Source organism: Echiichthys vipera (assembly GCF_963691815.1).
Source record: "Echiichthys vipera genome assembly, chromosome: 3".
Lineage (NCBI taxonomy): Eukaryota > Metazoa > Chordata > Actinopteri > Perciformes > Trachinidae > Echiichthys > Echiichthys vipera.
This window is the reverse complement of record NC_139828.1, coordinates 31,529,626-31,552,901: the sequence shown is the minus strand read 5'-3', so window position 1 is coordinate 31,552,901 and position 23,276 is coordinate 31,529,626. Positions and strand designations below refer to the sequence as shown.

At 39.8% G+C, this 23,276-nt stretch overlaps 1 protein-coding gene across 1 annotated transcript in view; it reads left to right on the top strand.

Moving 5' to 3' along the window:
• ect2 (epithelial cell transforming 2) overlaps window positions 1-16,615 on the top strand; it is a gene marked incomplete at both ends in the record, with an annotated part of 52,555 nt that extends 35,940 nt beyond the window's left edge. The window contains 7 exons of the mRNA XM_083940730.1: window positions 258-336; window positions 1,215-1,334; window positions 3,503-3,641; window positions 5,149-5,303; window positions 10,549-10,656; window positions 12,804-12,932; window positions 16,052-16,615. Coding sequence (XP_083796856.1) covers window positions 258-336; window positions 1,215-1,334; window positions 3,503-3,641; window positions 5,149-5,303; window positions 10,549-10,656; window positions 12,804-12,932; window positions 16,052-16,615 — 1,294 coding nt within the window. The remainder of the gene's footprint in view (window positions 1-257; window positions 337-1,214; window positions 1,335-3,502; window positions 3,642-5,148; window positions 5,304-10,548; window positions 10,657-12,803; window positions 12,933-16,051) is intronic.
• Between the last annotated feature and the right edge of the window lie 6,661 nt (window positions 16,616-23,276).

The following is a 23,276-nucleotide window of genomic DNA, read 5'->3' as shown; positions in this document are numbered from 1 at the left end:
AAGCAAACGGAGAACTGCATCTAACAATCATTTTCCAGGATGATTTCTCAATGAATTGATTATAAAATGTAAAACAAAACATTTATATTCCCATTACAATTTCCCAGAGTCTAAGGAGATTTTTTAGTGAAAATATTTATTTTTCTGTTGGTCAACTAATTGATTTCTTGGTTAATTGTTTCAGTATTACTGAGATGCACAATAATGTTATTTTTTCGATATTTTCTAACTTTCCCTTTCCCTTTCCTCCCCACTAGTCACATCAATGAGGACAAGAGGAAGACTGAAGGCCAGAAGCAGATCTTTGATGTTGTTTATGAAGTTGATGGCTGTCCTGTAAGTTTGAGGATTGCTGCTGTTTTAATGTCTGCTGTTGTGTGTGCCTCTGCTTCAGAGCCCTCCTTTCCTGGTCTGTGGGCGTCCCATGCCGTTTCTTTTCCAGTCAGGAGGCTTTCTATCGTTCTTCTGAAAAAATAGATTAATGAACACTTGGCATGACAATGTTGCTTTTTAAAAGTTCTGTATTTAACTTTTGACATATTAATAATAATATATATCATTTTTCTATTTTCAAGTTGTAACGTGACTCAGAAATGACTTGCTCTGACTTTCTCTGTTGCCTATTACATATATATATATATATATATATATATATATATATATATATATATATAATCAATAGTGTGCAAAATTTGTTAAAGTTAGCCGACATAAATATACGATCAACCCACCACAACGGAGTCCATTACCGATCCATCATTCCAATCCAGTCATTTATTTTTTATTAATATCATACACAGCAATGCAGTTACAGCGATGTAGTCACTTCAATTCAAATAATATTAAGTGCATTTACTGTATATATGTGTTTATTTGTATATATGTATTTATTTAAATGTTCATGTCAAGCCTGGTGCCTTCACCACAGTAATATCGGATCGGTATTGGGTATCGGCCGGTATCGGATTGAATCGGAAAAAACTGGATCGTGCATCTCTATTCATCAGTACGATGCATGTCAATCTTATTCAGTTTCCCTGTTTTGGCCAATACTCGCTTGTGCCTAAGGAGTGTGAGCAGGCAACAAGATGCTGACTGCGGTTCACTTAGCGGCCACATGTCGCTAAAACAAGGGTTTACTGAACCTTACACCGAATCATTATGTTTCTTTAAAGTATATAGCTTAAAATATATATGCTTTGTCTTCTCTGCAGGCCAACTTGCTGTCTTCCCATCGCAGTCTGGTTTGTAGAGTAGAAACAATCGCCCTGGGAGACCAGCCTTGTGACCGTGGAGAAAATGTCACACTCTTCCTTTTCAATGACTGCCTTGAGGTGAGATAGCCACCATAGCGACTTCCTGTTTGATCCAGTACTGAAGTGTCCATGTTTCATAATAGAGCATTTTCTCATTGACCCCCATGTTAAACAGGCCGTTTTCACAGCATCATCAAACCTGTTTAAGGCCTGGTACAAAAAACATTCTAGTCTGTATGTTTAGGTCATATCTCCATGACAACACAGTTTGAATTTTTTTGTACCAAACTGGTTATTATTTTATTGGAATTTAAAGTTTATGAATAATTAGGGGCTTGGCCTCTTGAGTGACAGCTACATTCTGGCCCTCACTTCGCCTCAGAGGTATACGTCAGCCAGATGGACGTATCTCTCTGCCCCCCACATCACATACATGCCCTTTTTTGGTAAGAGGAAATGAGGGGGAGTCAAACTCTGATGGCAGCTCCCGTAGGCGAGGACAATTGGATCAACTTGAGAGAACGGACCTCAACGGAGAGGCTACGCCATTTGTTTTAATACAGTCTACGGTTCATACCTAATTTTTCCATTTCACCATAGATCAGGGCTTTAGGTAAACCTTCAGATTACACTGAGACTGTTAATTGCTCTAATCAAGTAGCCCCTTACTTGAATCTTTACCTGCCTTTAGTCATAACTGAAAAATCTAAATCTAAAGTTTTTTGTTTGAAGGCCTGGTTACCCTAACATTTAAAACAGTCACATTTCAATAAGGGTCCCTGCAGGTGAGAGCTGTCAATCTACTAATGTGAAACAGTAGATGATGTTTATTTTTGAAGGAAACTCTGGGAGATGAGGTCCCAGAGGCGTGCCTGCAATTACATCTTACTGCCAAAGCCGCCACTAGAAACAACGTACCTCAACTCTTTGGTTTGTGATTCATCTCTAGCTGAGAGAAAGACAGTTTCAAATGTGTGTTGACGGTTGGATAATGAACAGGAAGCCAGGGTCAAAACTGAATGGGAGTCAAAATCTGCTAAATACTGGCTAACCATACTTTTTATTTATTTTTATTTTTTCACTGTTTTTACAGTAAGAAGTATAAAAAAAATGTGCAATGTACAGAAATACGTGTTAATATAACATATAGACCAATGAGTGTATGATGACCAGGCCTTTCTGTCATGCAAGCTAGATCATCTCTGAAAATGTCCTGGGAAATGATCTCAAGAACAGAGTGGGAACCCTGCAGAGAGATGCTGGATCATGTTCAGAGATTGTCACATTGAAATAAAACCTTTGGTTTTGTATGACATGAAAGACGCAAGTGAAAAGTTTATTCAAATGGCAGTTACACATGCGTGTGTTGGTTGCAGTTATGTTGGATATGTAATGTGCTATTTAGAATTACGTTCAACAACAATATTGTACATATAGAATTACAATAAATGGCCGCATCACCTGCAAGTGCTTTCTGTTTTCACCACTTTAAACGCTGTTGTCGTTTAACCAACCATGTAAGCAGCGAATCCCTAAATACCTCCTGCGTCTTTCTACTTCTGGACCTTCTTTGTTAAAGGAGACTCAGCTTGGATCCCAGCATGTTCTTAAGCGCATGCTGAGATTCATGAGCACATGCAGTGTCGAGTACAAAAGCGGCATTTTGCAGAAAAGAACATTGAAATGGTGATCATTCAATGTGTGCATAGTACCATTGAATCAATCGTGAAAGAGATGACGTGTGACACCTCCTAATGAGCGCATGTGTGTTGGACAGCCACACGCAAGGTTTTCCATGTAGGCTTGTATGTGTAATGGGTGAATGTTTTGTTACAGTTGGTGACCTCAAACTCTTCTCCATCATCACTAATCACTGAATAACTCTTGTATTCATAAAACCACTCTCACCCTCTTTACTAACACTGCCAAAATAACAATGACCTATGATGTAGTGTCCAATTTCATCCTCTCCCCCATATCTCTCCCTCCCTCCTTCCTCTCTTTGGTCTCTCTCAGCGTCTAATTAATGTGGCATTAATCAGTTGCATCGTTTGCTTCTACGAAAGCTTCATTGATTCATTGCTAAGTAACTGATAGCGGCTTCACCCACACACTGCAAAATGCACCCACATTCAGTTCTAAATCCTAATGGCACAAACAACTTGCCTTCCTTCATGTTTACCACAAAAGTAACTGTCTTATTTTGTGCATGTTTTTTGTGTATGTGTGTGTGTGCTTCTCTGCAGATTGCGAGGAAGCGACACAAGGTGATCAATACATTTAAGAGTCCACTGGGACAGACAAGACCACCACCCCCGCTCAAACACATTGCACTGATGCCCCTGTCCCAGATTCGAAGAGTGCTGGACCTGCAGGATACAGAGGGTAACAAAGCAACAGCATGAACACTGTCAACTATTGGAGTTACTGCTTATCACTTCATCTGCCTTTCATTTTTTCCTCTCTATCGGCACTCCTTTGTTATACTCCAAAAATGGTTGAACACAGATCAGTGTTTTGGGAGAATCCAGCAGCAAGCCTTGACATTATTAATTGAACCTGTAATATCAATTTGGTGATTTAAGAATGTGAATTTGTAGCTGATTCAAAGGTTGGCTTTTAGCCCCCTTTAATACACCAACAAGAAAGTGTTAAAAAAGAAAAGAATGAACAGGTAAGATCAGGTGCCCATGTGGGGCTGGACATTTTTAATGAGCTATTGTGGATGTTCACTTGACGCAACACACCACCACATTTTAATCATTATTAGGGATGTGTATCATTAGTTTTTTTTCAATACTATTGCTCTTATCAATTCTCCATCGGTTTGGTTTCCTGATCTTTTTCATTACATAAACTTTTAAAAGTATTACTTGGAAAAATAATTTTAGAACAGGATGAGAATGCATAATGTTAAATATAGCAAAGTTGTTTATAGCAGCAACAGGGATTTATACAATAGCAAAGTCACTTTATAAAATGAATGATCTCTATGGAAATAAATAAAATGTATTTGTAAACAGAACTGATCGCAGTTGGTGGGCTGGATTTAGTCTGCAGACTGCCAGTTAGATAGGCCTGACGTAAGGTGCACGCAACCTGTAGTTATTGGGCTACATATCTACTGTAAGACTAAAGGCTTACTATGCTGGATTTGCTGTTCGCCCACCCAACCACAACCCGCTCAACAAATAAGAAAGAAAGCATAAGCAGTCGAGTAAATGAAGAGAGGGGGTGCGATTATTTTCTGATTGTTTTTCACCTATTCTAAAGGTTCTAAAGCACAAATAAACACACATACACACACCTCGACACAACCCAGCGGGAATATGCCGCATGGGTGGATTTTGTGTGAATCAGACTGTATACGTAGCTCCAGCTGGTACACTTCTTTAGAACCTTTAAGTGGATTTCATCCTTCATTATGCAAAGTCCTGGAGTTTCTCCTGCTTGAAGACTGCTCCATGATCCCATATTTCAGGATTAAGTGGAGGGGAACTGAAAGCAAGTGTTTTCTACATAATTTGTTGTTTTATTTTGTTTTGTCTACACCTGTAGTTTGATGTGAGAACACACTGATCAGAAACAAATGCTGTCTTTATACAGGGATTTTGGGAGTTTGGATGAAGCCCTGAAGTTGATCAGTTGTCATTCATGTTTGTTTTTCTTCCACCACTTCTGTCTGCACTTATCTTCCCATCTGTTTTCTTTTCCCTTTCTCCCCGCCAACACCCTTCCTCGATCACCCTCATACACTTTATATCTCATTCTGTTGTTCGCAATCTCTTTGCTGGCCGATATTACTCCTCCCTTCTTGTTGTCACTGTTTGTTATTTTCTCGCTCTCACTCTATCACTGTTTGTCCTCTCACTCTTTCACTTCCTCCCCTCAGAATGTGTGAATGCATTCGCCCTGGTTGTTCGCCCTCCAACTGAACAGGAGAACTTGTTGTTCAGCTTCCAACTGGCTGGAGAGGAAACGGTTAAAAGTGCCTGGCTGCGAACCCTTTGTCGCCACGTCGCCAACACCATCTGCAGGGCTGATGCGGTGAGAAGCCACACACAGACACACACTCACTCTCACTTACTCACTCACTCAAAAACCGAACACACACACAAACAAAAGACAGTCGATAGTTTAGATCGGCAGGCAGGGATGGACGCTGTAATAGCTGTCATCCTCAACAGTAGTTTAGACTGGAAGAGCCTTTTCCTCTCCAAAAACAAATAAGTTAAGTCTCACATCCATTTCACACCTACATCTTTTGGTCTGGACTTTAAAACATTTCATTTTTGAGCCAAGCCAAAATTACTGGTGTGCAAAATTTACAAACCAATCAATTGTAAATATAGTGAGACTCACATATGTGATGAAGAAAGGACGTAGGTACAGTATGTGATGTTCTTTAACAAGCTTGTGTTATTGCAATGTGAAAACCAAAATGAACTGGATCAACAGCATATAATAAAACAAGAACTTTGGTTCAGACTTTCAGGTGTGAAAAGGCCCTTTGTCTCATCACTATTCTTAAGCTGTACTTCTGGCGATTTTGAAGTTATGGTAGAATTTGGAACAGAAGACTTTCTACTGTCCATGTCGCATACAAAATACAGAGCTAACACAGGACAAAGATGAATTGTGATGCCAAATAAAAAGGTGTATGGGGCGCACCTATTTAAAAATGACGCAGTCTGATCAGGTTTTTTTGAGACAAAGGCTGGAAAACGTCCTTGGCAGTTTGTGCGTGCACCGTTTTAGAGTGGCTACTTTCCAGAATGAAGATGACATGAGGGATTGTGTATTCTGCAGATTACACAAGAAGAAAACAGACTTTATTAAGCCCAGAGGGGAGATTCATTTTTTCACTCTGTTATTATACACATCAACTACCAGTCTATACTTAGTAAATGGTCCGTACAGGGACATACAGAATCTGAAACCCTCCAGTTCCCAAGTCAAGTCCTCACAGACTGAGCTACTGCCGCCCTAAAACCCCTTTCAGGGTTTTTGTCATGGTTCAATTTTCTATAATGACTCGCTCACTCAGCATCATCCCTGACTTAGACTTCATAGAAATAACTTTTAACTCCTAGCGTTGCATCCAAATTGTGGTGGGGGTCCAGGATTTTCTCTGCCCTTGGAACTCAAATACGGCCTGCCTTTGTTACACTGGCTGCTGCCTTGGTTGATAATTCAGACCAAAACACAAATGCCCTATGCATGTTGCTGATGAAGGCCACAAGCTGAAACACGTTTGGACTTATAATAAAGTCGTTATATACACTACAAGTGTTCCTAGAGTTTTACTTCTTAAGACTTCCGGACCCGCTCTGCTCTTCCAATGCACACTATATCGGCACCAGGATCAGTTGTTAGTATCAGGGCCCGACCAATTACCATTATGGCCATTGAGCTGGATTGAAAACAGACCTTTTCTATGTGGATTGTGCAGATATGACTCTGCAAAGGTTCTAACAAGGCTGCTTTCCTAAACAAATAACTTTATTAAAGAATATTTAATTTTTATTTATTTATTATTATAAATTATATATACAGTTTATTACATTGTCAACCAATTCTAGAAATGAACACAGAGAAAATAAAGAATAAATTTAAAATAAACCTAAATAAAGATCAGTAGTGTATGTTCCATCATCAGTCAATTGTTACCATGCTCTGCTGGACAAACTACGTAATGACAGCATTTCTACATCACCCGAATTTTGTTTTCTGCATTTTCTGTTCTGTAAAAATTAATCGGACCACATAAGCACCGATACCGATATGTCTTTGATATATCAGTCTGGCTGTTGTTGGTATAATTAGGTCACTACATATAATGTTCAGTGATCTGCAGTTAACTTTACTCAAACATGAAAAAGCCTGATATCAGATAGAATTGTTTTCAGTCTGACATTGCCTGCACTCTAACTGATTTCTATGTGGGAGGTGTTCCATTTTCCCTAACCAATCACAAAAGACTTGCAGTCCGAACCGGCCAATTGCTGGTTTAGCGCTATGCTAACTTGAATGGAAGTAAAATAGTTAATTGATGCATCTCTTCTATACTTCCCTAAACATGTGGAACTGAATCGATTTTGTGGCAGTTGCGACACTCCAAACCATTTTACAGCCACAACAGGAGCTACAGAGCCTATGATCTTAGCACGCTTAACTAACTTGGTTGGGATTGGCTAGTGACGTAAACACACAGCTTGTCAACAGCGTTAGTCCCACCCATGGCTCTGATTGGCTAATCGGCAGTGCCCTCGCGGTGCTCATTAGCTCGACTCTGTGTTTAACCAATAAAATCACAGTTTTATATCGCAATGCCAGACAAATAAGTCTGAAGTGGGCATATTCTAGGGTCTGAAACCAATAGAAGGAAATTTCTCGGGGACTATTTTAAGCTGTGAATTAATACATATTTGGTGCTTCTGGTCAGTATTTCTGGCAGCAGGATGGTGAATTGGGGATTTTTTCATTTTATTTTCAAAATAAACTAGTGTGTGTGTGTACATGGTAATTAAGGAACATTTCAGCTAATAAAACGTTGTGGCTCATTGATGTGCTTTTAAAAAAAATTAGCAATAGAGCCCAGAGGGATACAGACTACTCAGGCAGTACTTAGTTAGTTAGTTATGCCAATTTCTACTAAGTTTTATTCTTTTCCTGGTATTTTTTGTGATTAAGAGAAAATATTGCCAAATGTATCTTCTAATGGTTTGGGGAAATTATTGAAAACCAACTTGTTATGGGCTGACTAAGCTAAATGATTGAGTCCACTGGAAGCTATGAAGGTATGTTTGTCTGTTGTATTTATAAGGGCAAGCAGCAGGGGGTGATGTTGGCCTCTGGTCTGCCTGCCACCTCGCAGCTGCATTTCTAATGCCGTCTTCACTGAGTCAGTACACTATGTGAATACCAACGGAATGAGCCCTGCTTGTTAACAAGCCCACTGCTGTGTGTGTGTGTGTGTGTGTGTGTGTGTGTGTGTGTGTGTGTGTGTGTGTGTGTGTGTGTGTGTGTGTGTGTGTGTGTGTGTGTGTGTGTGTGTGTGTGTGTGTGTGTGTGTGTGTGTGTGTGTGTGTGTGTGTGTGTGTGTGTGTGTGTGTGTGTGTGTGTGTGTGTGTGTGTGTGTGTGTGTGTGTGTGTGTGTGTGTGTGTGTGTGTGTGTGTGTGTGTGTGTGTGTGTGTGTGTGTGTGTGTGTGTGTGTGTGTGTGTGTGTGTGTGTGTCATAATTTATTGAGAGTGTATCCCATACATATTCATGGTGCCAGTGTGTGTGGTGGAAGAAGAAATACTCAGATCTTTACCTAAATAAAGTAGTAATACCAGTGTAGAAATAAGTCAGTTGCTCTTTGTAAACGTACCATTCAATTTTGGCCTCGGCTCAACAAGCCAGAGAGCAGCAGTGGTCGAGTGAGCTAAAGAGTTAATTAAGAGAGGGGGCTGTATTTGGCAAGAACCAAGTGAAAGAAATATTTTCTGGTTGTTTCATGACGGTAACGTTCTAAAGCACAAATAAACTCACCCACAGAGTCCCAGCCTCACGTCCCACACACTGTTATCGGTGGTCTTTCACGCCCATTGTCCAAACGCTGATGCCCAGAAATGTCCCTCACACAACAAAATCAAAATAAAATCTAGGCAGAGGGCAGCATCTTGGGCGTTTCAGTGGTTCGTAAGTAATGATTGACGGGGATTATTTTTGTAATCCTGCATAGTGTGCCTTTTCAGTAAAAGAGCAAAAGTATTGGCATCAAAATCTACTAAAAGTAACGAAAATTGGAGCTCCAACTAACAATAATTTTCATCATCGATTATTTTCTCTGTGAATTGTTTGTCAGAAAATGTTGATTTGAGGACATCATCAGATCAGTCAGAGTCAGAGAATGAAAGCATTTCTGATTCTGATTGATCAGTCTTTCCCAGAGCCGAAGATAATGTCCTCAAATGTCTGTTTTTTTCATAGAGGAGGAAAAAAAGCAGAAAATATTCACATTTAAGAAGCCGGAATCTGAGAATTTTGACCCTTTTTTTGGTTGTGAAGTTACTTAAACTGATAAATCGGTTATCAACATAGTTGCCAATTCATTTCGAAATTTAGTTTTGTTTGCAACAAATAAATGAATCTTTGCAGCTTTACCGAAACAAATTAATGACTTTATATACTGATGGGTCGTTGAATCTATAAGAAATCCTAATTTGAGTTGATTTATATTTTGCATTAATAATCTGAATTTGCAAAGTAACTAAAGTTATGAAATAACATTGAAATTACATTTATAATTAAATACAATCAAAAAATGTGATGTAGTAAAAAATAATATTTCTATCGAAGTAAATCTGTCATCTGATTTTGAAATTTAAAAAAACGTTGCATTTCAAGCACTGAATATTTCTGCATTGAAATTCTGGATCTGAATGTTTTGCCTCAGAATATATGTATATGTATAAAATTCAGTGTTCACACCCTTAGCTGCCGGAGCAGATCTACTTCTCCAGTCCTGCTTATGAGTAGAACTCACAGCTGCCGGGTATCTTCATAAGCGGGAGCCGGTGTGTGTTCCCTGTTGAATATGATAATGTTGTTCGACACCACACAGCCCTGACCTTCGTACCATATTCGACGGGAAACACACACCAGGTCCCACTGATGATAGTACCTTGGGCCGCTGTGCCTCTCTGCCCCTTATAGCCACCGCCGGTGGGAACTGACACTGACACCTTCTGCTTCAAACTGAACTTTGAATGAGAAACTCCTCGGAAATGTGAAGTTTTTATGACACAATACTCATTGAAGCACTATCATGCGAAGTTGTCACCCATAGTTCCACATAGCATCTAATCACAAGGACAATCTAGAAACCAGTATCAAGAATTGATTCCCTGGGTTCTGATGTTAACACTGAATTTTTATATGTCGAATTTTGCTGCTGAATTTGGCCTGTTTTTTAATTTTTTTTACATTGAATTTTTGACATTGTATGCATTGTATTTTGCATCTGACCAGGTATATTGGATTTTTTAACGTTGAATTTGGGAACATTACATAACATAAATCGTTTAATTCAGAGGTAAAACATTCAGTTCCATAATTTTAATGCATAAATATTCAGTGTTAGCATTTCAACAATTTAATTCAAATTCATTGGCTTTATAATTTCAAAATCCGATGACACAGATTTACTTCACTCTGAAATGTAGTGGACTAGAAGTATAAAGTAGCATTAAATGGAAATACTGAAAGTAACCTTAAAATGCTTCTTTTTTTTTTGTGGTAACCAGGAAGACCTGATTCAGTCTACAGACCCAGACTCACTACAGGTCAGCACCAAAGATATGGACAGCACCCTGAGCAAAGCCTCCAGGGCCATCAAGAAGACCTCAAAAAAGGTAAAGGCAGGAAAATCTGTTTCTCGTGATTAAACTTTTGCACCTTTTCTATGCATGGGGCATGACACCATACATGTTGAGCCTGAATACTAAAAAAAACCTTGTATTCTGTCAGTCCAATCGCTTGGTTTGTTTGTTTGCTTCTTAGTTGAACAGTAACTCAGTACAACTCACGTGTGGCTAGTTACTTTGACAAAGTGAGTTTTGTCTCTAAACAGTCCGTGTGGAGAGCGAAAGAGGTATTGGCCTAAATGTAATCGCAGAACCCATCAGCTATCGTCTAACGATAATTTAGCTTTTCATTAGCTTTTTGTTATTATTTGTCTGCATTCTTGTGCAGATATTTGCTTATAGAGACATCGAGATGATAGACAGATAGATGATGTGTTCTGAGATTGACTCAAACTGACTGTGATGGAAACAGTGCAGCACAATAGAGGGCAAAGCACAACATGTTTCTGTTGGCTGCTCTGGTATGTGCAGAAATATGTCACTAGAAACTGATCTGGAATCATTTACAGTATATTTGAAGTCCTCAACTTGAATGATTGCATTACAAAACTTTTGGAATTACACCATTTTGAAGTTGTATTGCAATTCATCTTTGTTTGTTTTTGTTAATCATTATTGTTTAGTGCTATACAAACACACAGAAAGATGATTCATAAAGCACAAAACTCACTTTCACCAGACGTTACTTTTTTTTGGATGGATAAAATTTGCCTCTTGAAAATATGTATTGTATCCCTGAAGAAAAAACACTATTAGATCCACTTGGTGTGATCTGATCACAAGTGGACAGCTTAAAGTACGTCAGTTCACGCATGGATTTAGAATGTGCTGTGAGTGACCACATGTGCTCAGATCTCACTTCCCCGCTCTATATGCAAATAAACCGATAGGAAACACATGGCTAATGGAGCAAACTTTGAGCCTTATGATTACAGGAATGTGCATAGTAACATCATACATATTGGTGAATTTGGGTAAATTTTATGAACATTAAATTATAAAGTTATTGTCTATCAGCGGCCCCTGGGAAAGTCCATGCTACCAACAGCAGAGCACAGAGCTTCAGAGCCATCACACCAGCGGTCCCCAATTAGAGAACAGAACCCCCTGAGTTCCCATAGTTTATAGTAACGTAGTGTTTGTGATGTGTCTGTGTTTTGCTCTGGTGCTCTGCTGCACTGCTCTCATCCCCTCTCTGAGCCTCTGCCCCGCCGTGCAGAAGTTAAAGCTCTGTAGCTCTTTTCCACTTAAGCAGTTAGTACATAATGGATGGTCTTGGAATGGCATGTACGATTATGGTATGATTTTATTTTTATTTTTTTAATATAATACTAATACTACTCCTGACTCAGATTATTCGCCATAATCTAATCATTGCTGCCCACATATTTAAAACACAGCAATCAAACTGTAATGGTTTAAATAGTTACCTGATAAAGTGGCTGGCAGCAATTGCCAACTTAATTTGATTTAATTTAAACAATTTGAATTATTTTTAGGTGAATCCACCAGGTCGATATGTTGGAGAATGCTGGTATTTTGGTATCAAAATGTAGGTTTTTCCACTTGGTAACAAGAAATGTCAGTAGAGAAATGGCAAAGATTTATTAGCGTTACCAAATTGTGAAGTGCAAACCTGCTCCAAATATGATCCCTCAACCACATGGAAAGAATACTTCAGACAAGGGCATCTTTGGATATTATTGTTGTGGTGTTATTATTATTATTATTATCACTATCATTATATCGTCATTTTACTGTGTTTGAAACAGATAAAGAACAACATGTTGTATCATTAGTCTCAGCATTAATGGATACTGAGTGCACAGAGACCAAAAGAGTTCCATCTACCGATAATCAAAAGGAAGGGGCTGAGAATTCAATTCAATACATTCTACTGTGTGTGTGTGTGTGTGTGTGTGTGTGTGTGTGTGTGTGTGTGTGTGTGTGTGTGTGTGTGTGTGTGTGTGTGTGTGTGTGTGTGTGTGTGTGTGTGTGTGTGTGTGTGTGTGTGTGTGTGTGTGTGTGTGTGTGTGTGTGTGTGTGTGTGTGTGTGTGTGTGTGTGTGTGTGTGTGTGTGTGTGTGTGTGTGTGTGTGTGTGTGTGTGTGTGTGTGTGTGTGTGTGTGTTTTTAGGTGACGCGGGCGTTTTCTTTCACTAAGACCCCAAAGCGTGTGATCCAGAGAGCATTCATGGCCAACAGTACTCCAGATGAGAAGAGGCTGAGTTGTGAAAACCGCATCGGCAGCAGCTCCACACTGGCTGTAAGTCTTTCTCTTTTTATATATATATACACTTTGTGAAAAAAAAGAAACTCCTATCCAAGTTCTTTGTGATTGAAAGACCAATATCTTATTAATAACTTCATAAATACTACCTTCAGTAATGAAGATAAGTTTTCTGAATTAAAACAAATGTTTCCCAAATGTGTCTCATTTGTATCTACAGCATAACACAATTAATACTGGGTGGTGGTTAGACGTCTCTCTGTCCATTTGTTCCTCATTTCTTTTCTATTCTCTCCATCTCTTTTCCCTTTGCTGGAAGCAGGCAGTTGATCTCTCCATCAATCTATGATGGAACAGCTTTCAGTCAGTGTCAGTCGTTTTGATCTAGCTTGATTTAAAAAGCAGGAAAGGGGCTTCTGCTCTAAAATGTGCTGCTTATTTGAGCAATTTTCATACTTAATTCTCTACACATTGTGTGTAGTGTTTGAACGAGTAATTTATAATACTGTATTTTATTGAAACAAACAAGTGTGAAGTTGAGGAGGGGAAATGTTAAGAAGTTCAGGAAAACCATCTAATTTCCTCATTATTCACAAGCATTTGTACACTTTTGATAAATCACTCATCTTTCTTGTTTCCAATTATACAGTTTTCAAAATAAATAAATAAAACCTATTTTGCATAAGATTATTTTATTGACTTTCTTTTATTGCCATATCACAGTTTTGCGCTCTGTCCAGGGGCCAGCGGCGCAGACACATTCCATGCTGCTAACAGCACTGACTTTTAAAGACAGTGATCAAGCAGCCGGCACCAGTCTTAAAACTCCAATGAGGGGATAGGAGATCTCTTCCTTTTTATGTTCCCTGAATCACAAATATTAATCTGGTTTCAGGTTATTCTTTGTCAATATATGAAGCAGTGTGCTTTATCCTTTTTTGCCTCTGGCACTACTTTTTTATGCAAATAGACCATGTGAGTCACATCAATAAATGCTGCCTCCAAAGAAGAGGAAGTTTAGTGGGGCAGGTGATACAAACGTGGCTAATGGGGACTAGGCCATATCATCTGGATGGCAATGGATATGTTATCATGCTAAATGACTGAGACAATAGCCAGCATCCTCGCCAGTAGATGATCCATGTAGGGCAGTGATCGTCAACTGGCGGCCCACAGGCCACAAACAGCACGCCAATGCTTCCCATCTGGTCCACAACCCTTTAGGGACCTGCAGCCAATCCTAGCACCATTACTGACTTTAAGAGCCTGCTCCGTTTTCAAGCTAGAGGGAAGATCTTGGTATAATATGAATCCTAAGTAATCCATCAGTTCAGTTCCATTCATGTCATGCTTGTCAGGAAGCAGCTACATAACACTCCTAAGTAAGTCTGAATTTTAGTGAAGGAAAAACTGACATGTCTATTTTCAAAGGGCTCCCTTGAGCTTTGACCTCACAATATCTGATTGAAAATGGATTCTATAGGTACCTTTGGGTCTTCATTTTAGAAAAAACCCACTCTATGATAATTCCAGACAGTTTGGGGCAAAAACATGTACATGAAGTGTGAATGTGTTTATTTTCGCCTATTCTAAACTGTGAGTTCCGTAAACAGTCTTGAATTGCATAAAGTGGGTCTGACTGGAAATTGAATACTCTTGTGGATGCCTGGGTAGAGCGTGCAGGAGGGAGGACGTGATGCAGATTACACTGCCGTCATGTAGCTGGTTCATAGTCTGTTGTTTTTCCTTGAATTTGTTTGAGGATTAAGGCCACCTAGACATTTTTATTGTCTTTTAAGTCACCCTCCTTCTTCACCCTTGAATGTTTGTTTTCTCTTGGTTTCACATGCGCTGCATTTGGAAACCCCATCAACGCGTCTACTTGCTCACTATGAATTCTCCGGACAATGAGCTGCTCTTATGACACATGGGCTCACTAAGACATTACAACATTCAGGCTGTTGCTGTGGTAACAACGTAGATGTCAGTAACCACGTAGCTACGCTGGTGACATGGCTTTCTCCATCGTTACCAGACTGATCTGCGAGTAAAATACGGTGGAGCTTGCAAAATCAAGATGGTCTCATGAGGCTAGCAGTCTGCATTCCTCCCGGTGAAGTGACATTTATGCAGCTGTGGGATGACTGTTTCTCTCAATTTTGTGATTTATCTGTGTAGCCAGGCGCAGTTTTATCAAGCATGAACTTTAAAATAGTACTGGCCCAGCAACACTGATCCAGAGAGAAAACGGATTTAAAGTGTTACTGTCTGTTACCTTTGTTTTTAAATTAACATGTAATTGTGCGTTTGTCTGTGCGGTCGGAGTAGAGGCGAAAGCACACCAAGCAGCAGCGGAGTGCACTAATCAGATTTTTCCTGCAGCAGGGAGATGTGTTCTTGTGTTTCAGACAGGAAAAATTCCTTTAACATAGGTTAACATATCACAGCAATCACAGGACTGATTGGCTGTGGTGGGAATTATCTGGCCCCACCTGCACTTGTTTTCCATAGACACTGCATGGCAGCTCGCCACTGGTGTGTTTTCATGTACAATACCGTGCACAGTATAGACCCCACTAAAAGATGATGAAATTCTTTGCCAACTAGTTTTGTAATCAGTTTAATCGATTAGTTGTTGCAATCCTAGATCCAACTGATTGGGACATTTGCGCTCTCACCTACAGCTCCTCTGCGTAATATCTAGATAAGTGTGTAAGGGACTTGATATACAAGCTGGCTGCCACACAATGGGGAAATACTACACACTAGATATGCTAGTGGACCTTTTCGTCCTCAAATCCCACAAAATAATGCAGTATTAAATGCCCCTGGCTAAGATTAAACAATAGCTGTTAGGGTGTATTTAAAATTACAGTATTGGTCTGTCCAGGTATGTGATTTTAAATTTGCAGATCTCCTTCTGTTAAAGCCTAACATTTATCTTACTTCATGCGATATTCATCCTCTCTCTCTTGCTGTATATATGTACTTTTTCACATGAAGTGTTTGTCCTTCTTTTTTTTAACCTTCTGAGGATATCCTCTCTCCACTGAATTTAGTTCCAGCATGTCTATTCTCTGCCTGTCTCATCTTGTTTTGATTTTATCATGTAAATGCCTGCTCCATATGTGTCTTCCTTCTGTTATGTACTCTAGATGTCTCGCTCCACCTCCACGTTCAGTTTGAATGATTCTTCCAAGAGCAGTGCCATGGTGCAGCGCTCTAACTCTCTGGACCATCCTCCTATCAGAGCCAGGGTCCCTGTCTGTATACGTACCCCCTGCAGCCCAGCCCAAAACCCTGCCAATAGCCCCGGCCGTAACACAGCACCTGAGTTCAGCCAGAGCCTCCGCCCTAACTACTGCCCTAGCAACCGACAACTCAAGTCCATTCTCCATGCTCCATTATTGTCCCAACCGGAAAAGGCTCATTCAGGCCTTTACACTTCCAAACAGTCCACCTCTTCAGCCTGTTCCATCTCCATCTCTGTTCCAGCTGTCCAAAACTCCACTCAGCTCAACTCCAAAAACTCCCATCCAAATTCTAGCCCAAATGTGTCCAGACAACAACCCTCTGTAGGGTTCCAGCCAAGGTTTCCGGCTCCTCAGCCTGTTAATGTCAAAGGCAGGACCTTTTCTGAGTCATGCAGGAATCCTCAAGTCCCTCTGGACCCACGCAAGGCTGCCATGACCAGTCCTCGCAGGGAGACTCTGCTGTAAACCATCGCTAGCTCAGTCCTGGAGTCTGATGTGAGCAAATTTATTATTGTGGTCTAGTTTCAACTCGGGGTGCACAAATTCCACTTAAATTTCTGATTAATCCTTAATCCCTGCTGTATGCTCTGTGTTAGCCTTTTAACATCCATATGCCACAGGTGCATTTCTAGTACCAAATCAACTCCTTAGAAGCTGAGACTCTACAGCAAAGATGGATCAGATTAATTGGGGTCTGCTATACAGCTGAACTTTGATCAGTAGATTAGAGGGGGTCAGATGTATACACGTATTCTCCCCACTTGAGACTGGTATAGGTGTTCAGGGCAAAGATTTTAAGGGTTGATTTGGAATAGCTCTGCTCCTATGAATCACCTGGGTTACTAACTGTTGGTGGTGGCTGGGAATGTTCACTGGGTGGTTGCTATTAATAATGTGTTGTAGACAAAATGGATATAATGGAGCGAAGTTGGTGTAGAGCTGAGACATATAAGAGATTTGTCCAAATGGTAGCCTGCTTTCCCTCAGGAGAAAAAGGCTCCTTTAATGGCATGCTGTCACCACATATTGAATCTTTTATTTTCCTGTCAGGTGCTTACCACATAACTGTTTATCCATGAATATAAATGCCTGTTTTGATTATTAATCTTTCACACTGATAGGCATTACTTGGTTTAACTTGGAAGTGTTTTTTAGTCCTAGCTGCATCTTTCGAAAGAACTTGAAGTGCCAGTTGAAGAAAATATCTAGTATAAATCTAATGTCTAGGCATGCCTTTGTATGCTCTTCTCTGTGTGTGTTTACACAAAAACAACTCACTAGAATAAATACCTGTGTTTTCATTAGAGCCACACAGACTTCTCATCTGAGTTTGTACCTGTGGTGGCAGGTCACATGCTTTCTGTCCTGCATTTTAAAGACATTATCTAAACCCCATAAAGAATCTCTGGAAAATCCTTGGTAACAAAGTAATGTCTAAGAAACCCACTCCAGTTACTGAACTGTGGAAGAGACTGAGTCAGAATGGACCAAGATCAAACCAGAGCAGTGTGAGAAACTAGTGATGTCCTGTTGGTGCAGATGTGCTGAAGTCATTTTTTGTTGAAGTGCCTTGGTTATTTAAAAAAAACATGCTTGTACAGCACTGCTATAGCCAAGGCTTATATTCTATCAAATTCCAAACAATTTAAAAAAAAGTATTTCAGAATAAATCAATTATGTATAATTGGATCTTTACTTTTAATCTCCATTATAAATTTATTCAACCTTTTAGTTGGACATCAACCTCAAGTTTACGCTGGTATTAGACTTGACGCGTAAATGAATGCTTCGGTTTGTTTGCGTCGATGCCCGTGAGACGGAGTAGAGAGGTGTCGTGATAAAGCCAAAAAAAAAAATGTATACCTCCTCATTGTCCACAATCATTTTGTGTCCATCCATCTGGGTGTTAAACTTGCAGTCACTTCTATTGATTTAAGGGAGTGATTTAATTATGCACAGGAGTACAGAAAAAAGCAACCCATTAGCCACAAAACATACTAAGAACATCGTCCATTACTCCCTTTGAAATGATATTAAGGGCGCACTCACACTGTCCTTCCGCACTGCGCCAAACCGGTTTTTCGGCTAAAGTCTAGTGCGTTTGACCAGTGTGAGAGCACCTGCTCCGCGCATAACAGCCTGAGAGAGGTGGGCTTTTTTAGAGCGCGTTTGCACATGTACGAGCGCGTTTGCACATGTACGAGCGCGCGCACGGGTACGAGCACGATGCCTATGGCGGTTCTGACGTCATTTATGTGCGCCTGTTCAGACATAGTAAATAGAAGGACGGACCATGCGCGGACATTTACAACAACAACAACAATGGTGGCGAAAGGTTCACGTTGGTGTGATGCAGATTTGGTTGGATGAAAATAGAGATATGTTTGTGTAGTGACCAGGACTGCCTTTGACCTGGCTTTCCCCTCCAGTGAATGCAGCTCGTTCATTGGCTCATTTATTCAGCTCTGTGTTTCTGAAGGCCTGTAGAATCTCTTACTCACGTGATAAAAGTCAGGGCGAAAGCTGAAAGTGTGATTGCGTTGGGGAAGGTTGCCTGTTTTGATGAGTTCAGTACCAAAGTTTGGATTTGAAGACAGAGAGATGCTAATGACCGCGTTTGTCCTAGTGCACTCAGTAATTAAAATCAGGCTGGAGAAAATAAAGCAACCTTTTCCTACACACACACACACACACACACACTCCTGACTTAAAGCTAGATGGCTCACAACCTATTTGGATGATTGGATTTAAACGTGCACATCTAAAGGGAGTTAGGCTGTCTTTATGGAGCTGAGTTGAATGGCTGAGTCGACACATTCACACGTGAACTCGTGCTTTCCAGAGGCCTGTACTATAAAGCCAGCTCAACATACCTAGGTCTCTTTTGGTTATCTCGCCTCACTGACCCAAACATCCGCAGTGAGGTTTAATGGTCACCCAGCGGTGGTTATCAACTCGATAAGTCAACCCGAGGTTACGGATCTATACATGAGAGCGCTCTTCGCGTAAAAGGGGTGGAGTTTGCGATGCAAAGATATGACCAATCACAAACATAGAAAAGTCTGTTGACAGCAGAGCGAAGAGCAAAAAATGCTTGATTAGACAAATACAAAGAAGTTAAACACAACACCCAGATGAAAAGCAAAGGCATAAATGAATAGGCTTCTGATATCACTGTATAATGGAAAGCAGCAGCTTGCACCGCTGCAAATGGACCAGTGGATTAGATGCGCTTTGAAGAAGAGAACATACACGACATTGTGTAATTTAAAGTTATGTTTGTTTTAGTTATTTGCTTTGCGTTATTATATATTAACAAGGTAATTGCTGTGATGTTGAAACGGGTAAGTCCATCAGGTCAAAGCAGGAAGTGAGAGAGATGTTTACAATGGGCCCTTTTTGAAAAATGATTTAACAATTAATTTAGTTGACTAACCTGGAGATGTGATAACTCTCTCTCAGATCTTCTGCCTGCTCATGTTTCTTGCTGCGTTTGGGCTTTGTTGAAGTGATGTCATAGCATTGATGTGGAGAATAGCCAAAAACATGAATAATAGACGAGTTTTAATAAACCACAGAACACTACTGGATATTAACATTTGAGCTCAGGTTTTTATCACCTCTCCTTCATACACATTTTTCCTTTGCTCATTTGTTCTTCTGTTTTATATTCCCAGGCACACCATTCCCCCTCCATGGTAAATCTGCCTTCCATGTTTGAGAGGAAGTATCACACGTTCAGTCGTTCGACCACCCACCTCTTCTGAGACACCGGGAGCACCAGCAGGGGTCCGCCCATCATATCACCTCCTTTGCCTTGACTGCCACGAACGGCAAGATTTGTCTGGACAGTATTTGTCTAAACATGAAGCTGCCTGTAAATTATGGCAAACTAGCATTTGTCCATATAGCAGCTCCGCACAGACCTTCAAAATCCAGAGGAAATGGCATTTAACTGCCTTTGGAACAATGCACTGAAGAATTCCAAACTTTCCAGCTACAGTTAGTGTTAGAGGAAACCTCGGCCTAGAAGGGTTAAAACAATACAAGTGTCCATCAACCTGATGCCTGCCGTATGATGCATTCAGCTAAAATTGCTCTGTGTTTGTGAGAAGCCGTATTTGACAAGGCAGTTTGGTGTGTCTTCCCAAACATGCACCATGTGCACTGTGACAAAGACTGTGACTAGGAGCTAAGTGGAATGGTACTGCACCATGCTGGGGGCTACAGGTGTGTGAACCCCACTGTACATTTACCTTAACCGTAAAAAATGAAGGATGCTCTGCTTTTTTACTACAATTGTTTAATTGACTATCTGGACATAATAGATTTCTTGTTAATGTATTTTACCAGACACATGTTGTTTCTATACATTGCCTGGTCAGGTTCCTGGTTGGTTTCCATTGTTGGCAGTGTTCGGTGAAGTGTTGGCACTAACTATAGACCAAGTGAACATCACATCTGTCCTCTGGTTTAAACAGTTAACATTTCATTTGACATGTTTAGGTATTTCTATTCAACTAATGTAGGTTGTAAAGATCTTTGTGTGTTTTATGTACTAGTTAAAGTTACGAGGTTGACCTCTCTTGTCCTTTGCTGTGTTGAGACTTTTTTAATTACAAAAGGTTACATCTACACTACTATATTTTCATTTAAAAGCACATTTTGCTAAGTTTATGTCAACACTAAAGTGTCATTTCCGAGCCCTAAAACTGCGGGGGAAACGCTGCTGACCCGTTTTAGTTTGAAAACGACTGTTTTATTCTGGACGGGCAGAAACGGAGACGTTTGGAAACGATGACGCAGACACCCAAGTCCCTCAGTCGTATCAGTCAGGGGGCGGACAGACCTTTTGTGATTTCATCCTTCTTGTGTGGGTTCTCCTTTCTCTTTGCCATGACTTCCTCTGGTGATGGATAATGCTCGGGTTGCCAAATTGGCTTTGCAACAGTACCAATCTGTGTTTTCCACGTTACCTCCTTCTACTCGTGTTACCTTCAGTATAGTATTTCCCGCTTCTCATGGATTTTCTTTATTTTTTTTAAAATTATTCATCCATTATTTTCAACCACGTAGTAATGTTAGACAATCTGCCTCCTGTTTACACCCGCACATAAATGGTCATGTGATATGTGTTTCCAGGTGTATTAAAATGGACAGATTATTTCTCACATGGAGCTAAAGCACTTGTATGGATGGAGATCTTTTTTCACAAAGAAAATGTAGTAGTGTGGATGGTGCCTCACTCTGTGGGAGACCTTTATAGAACTGACATTTAATGTTGTTTTATTGTAGTGGGGTAGACTTAATTTCACTTGATTTAATAATATTACTTATTGTAATTAACCCACCTTCAACATTTAAACATATGATAGTTTCCAGCTTTTATAAAGCTTCTATTTTAACATTTAAGAGATTCGGTTGAGAGGAATAAAAGCACTTCTGCTCTTGTTCCCTTTACGGCCATCCACGTTTTAAAGGATCTTTTAACGGTGTGTCTGCATCTGTGTGTATGTTTGAGAAGGAATGATGCATCAGTGTACATATTTATTCTTTATTTCTTTTTCTCTTTCTATTTATATTGTTTTCTACTTTGATGTCTGTTTTTTCTCTGATTCCATTTTCATCAAGCTTCATTCGTCTCCTGTTGTTTCATCTCTGTATTAAATGCACTTAAACATGTACCTGAAGGTTTAAGCTTTTATTGTACTCCTGTGTTTGTCTTTTATCAACAGAAATTTATAAAAACATGCATTCACTTCATTTGTATGGATGCTGACTAATTATACCAAGCCATTGGTGTGAAAATAAATAATTCTATTTTCTCTTTGTTCCGGAGTAAGGTTTTCTATCTGTGTGTGTACACTTGAAATCAAAATTTGAGAACAAGTTACCAATACTTTATTTATTCTGAGTGATTTTTTACCTTTAATAATTTGATAGAATATACTCTGTGACTTTACCACTGCTGTACTATCATGTTTTTAAAATAACTAACATGTCATTCATGTATTCTGGACCAAAACCATTCAGTGATTTGTAAACCAGTAGCAGAACTTTAAAATCTATTCTAAATCAGACTTGGAGCTGATGTAAGGTCTTAAGAACCTTAGGAACATTAGGGTTGTAGTATTTTATATACCATTTTGTTGCACTGTAACTGTTTTAAAAGGTATTTTAAATATACCATGAATGGTGCATATTTTGCAGAAAAATTAAAGTCTCCTTGGTAAATTCCTAGTTTACTTTGGAGGATTATACTGATTATACTGTAATTGCCACCTACTGACCTTTCTTGGTATGGCTGTAGTATCTGTAGTCTGTGTGCTACACAAGCAATAAGTATGTAGGTAAGTTAAAAACAGGGATGGATTACTGAACAGGCCTACAAGGCCGAGGGTCCCAAAGAGCTCTGGTGCTCTCCACAAAGATGCTACTGTAATATAGGCTTATATTGGGTTTGTTCATCTCATATCTGAATGTTGTCCATTTATTTCCACAAACTGTCTCATCGTTTCAGACTTTTTGGACTGAAAAGCCCACTCTGCAGTGACCAAACCTCTTATCAGCAGAAAGAATAAAAAGGCGAGACGTGCATTTGCTGAGGAGCATGTTGTGTGGACAGAGGAAAACTGGTCCAGAGTGACTTCAGTGATGAAAGGACGTTCAATTTATTTGGGTCTGATGGAAACATTATGATGGGCGTAGTACTGGGGAAAGACTGAATCCAAAGTGTGTAAAGAAATCAGGGAGAATGCAAATGTTTGTGAACCTCCTTCAGCAACATGCAATACCTTCACTGCAATTGTCTCCCAATCGGCTGCAATTTTCATGCAAGACAATGCTCCCTGTCACACTGCAAAACAGGTTAAACCGTTCCTTGAAGCTAAGAATATTGAACAACGAAATGCCCAGAGTCCAGATCTAAACCCCATAGAGAATCTCTGGAAAATCCTTGGTGACAAAGTCATGTGTAAGAAACCCACTCCAGTTGGTGAACTGTGATAGAGAGTGAGTCAGAATGGACCCAGATCAAACCAGAGCAGTGTGAGAAACTAGTGATGTCCTGTGGGTGCAGAAGTGTCTTGGTTATTTAAAAAACATGCTAGTACAGCAGAGGCATAGA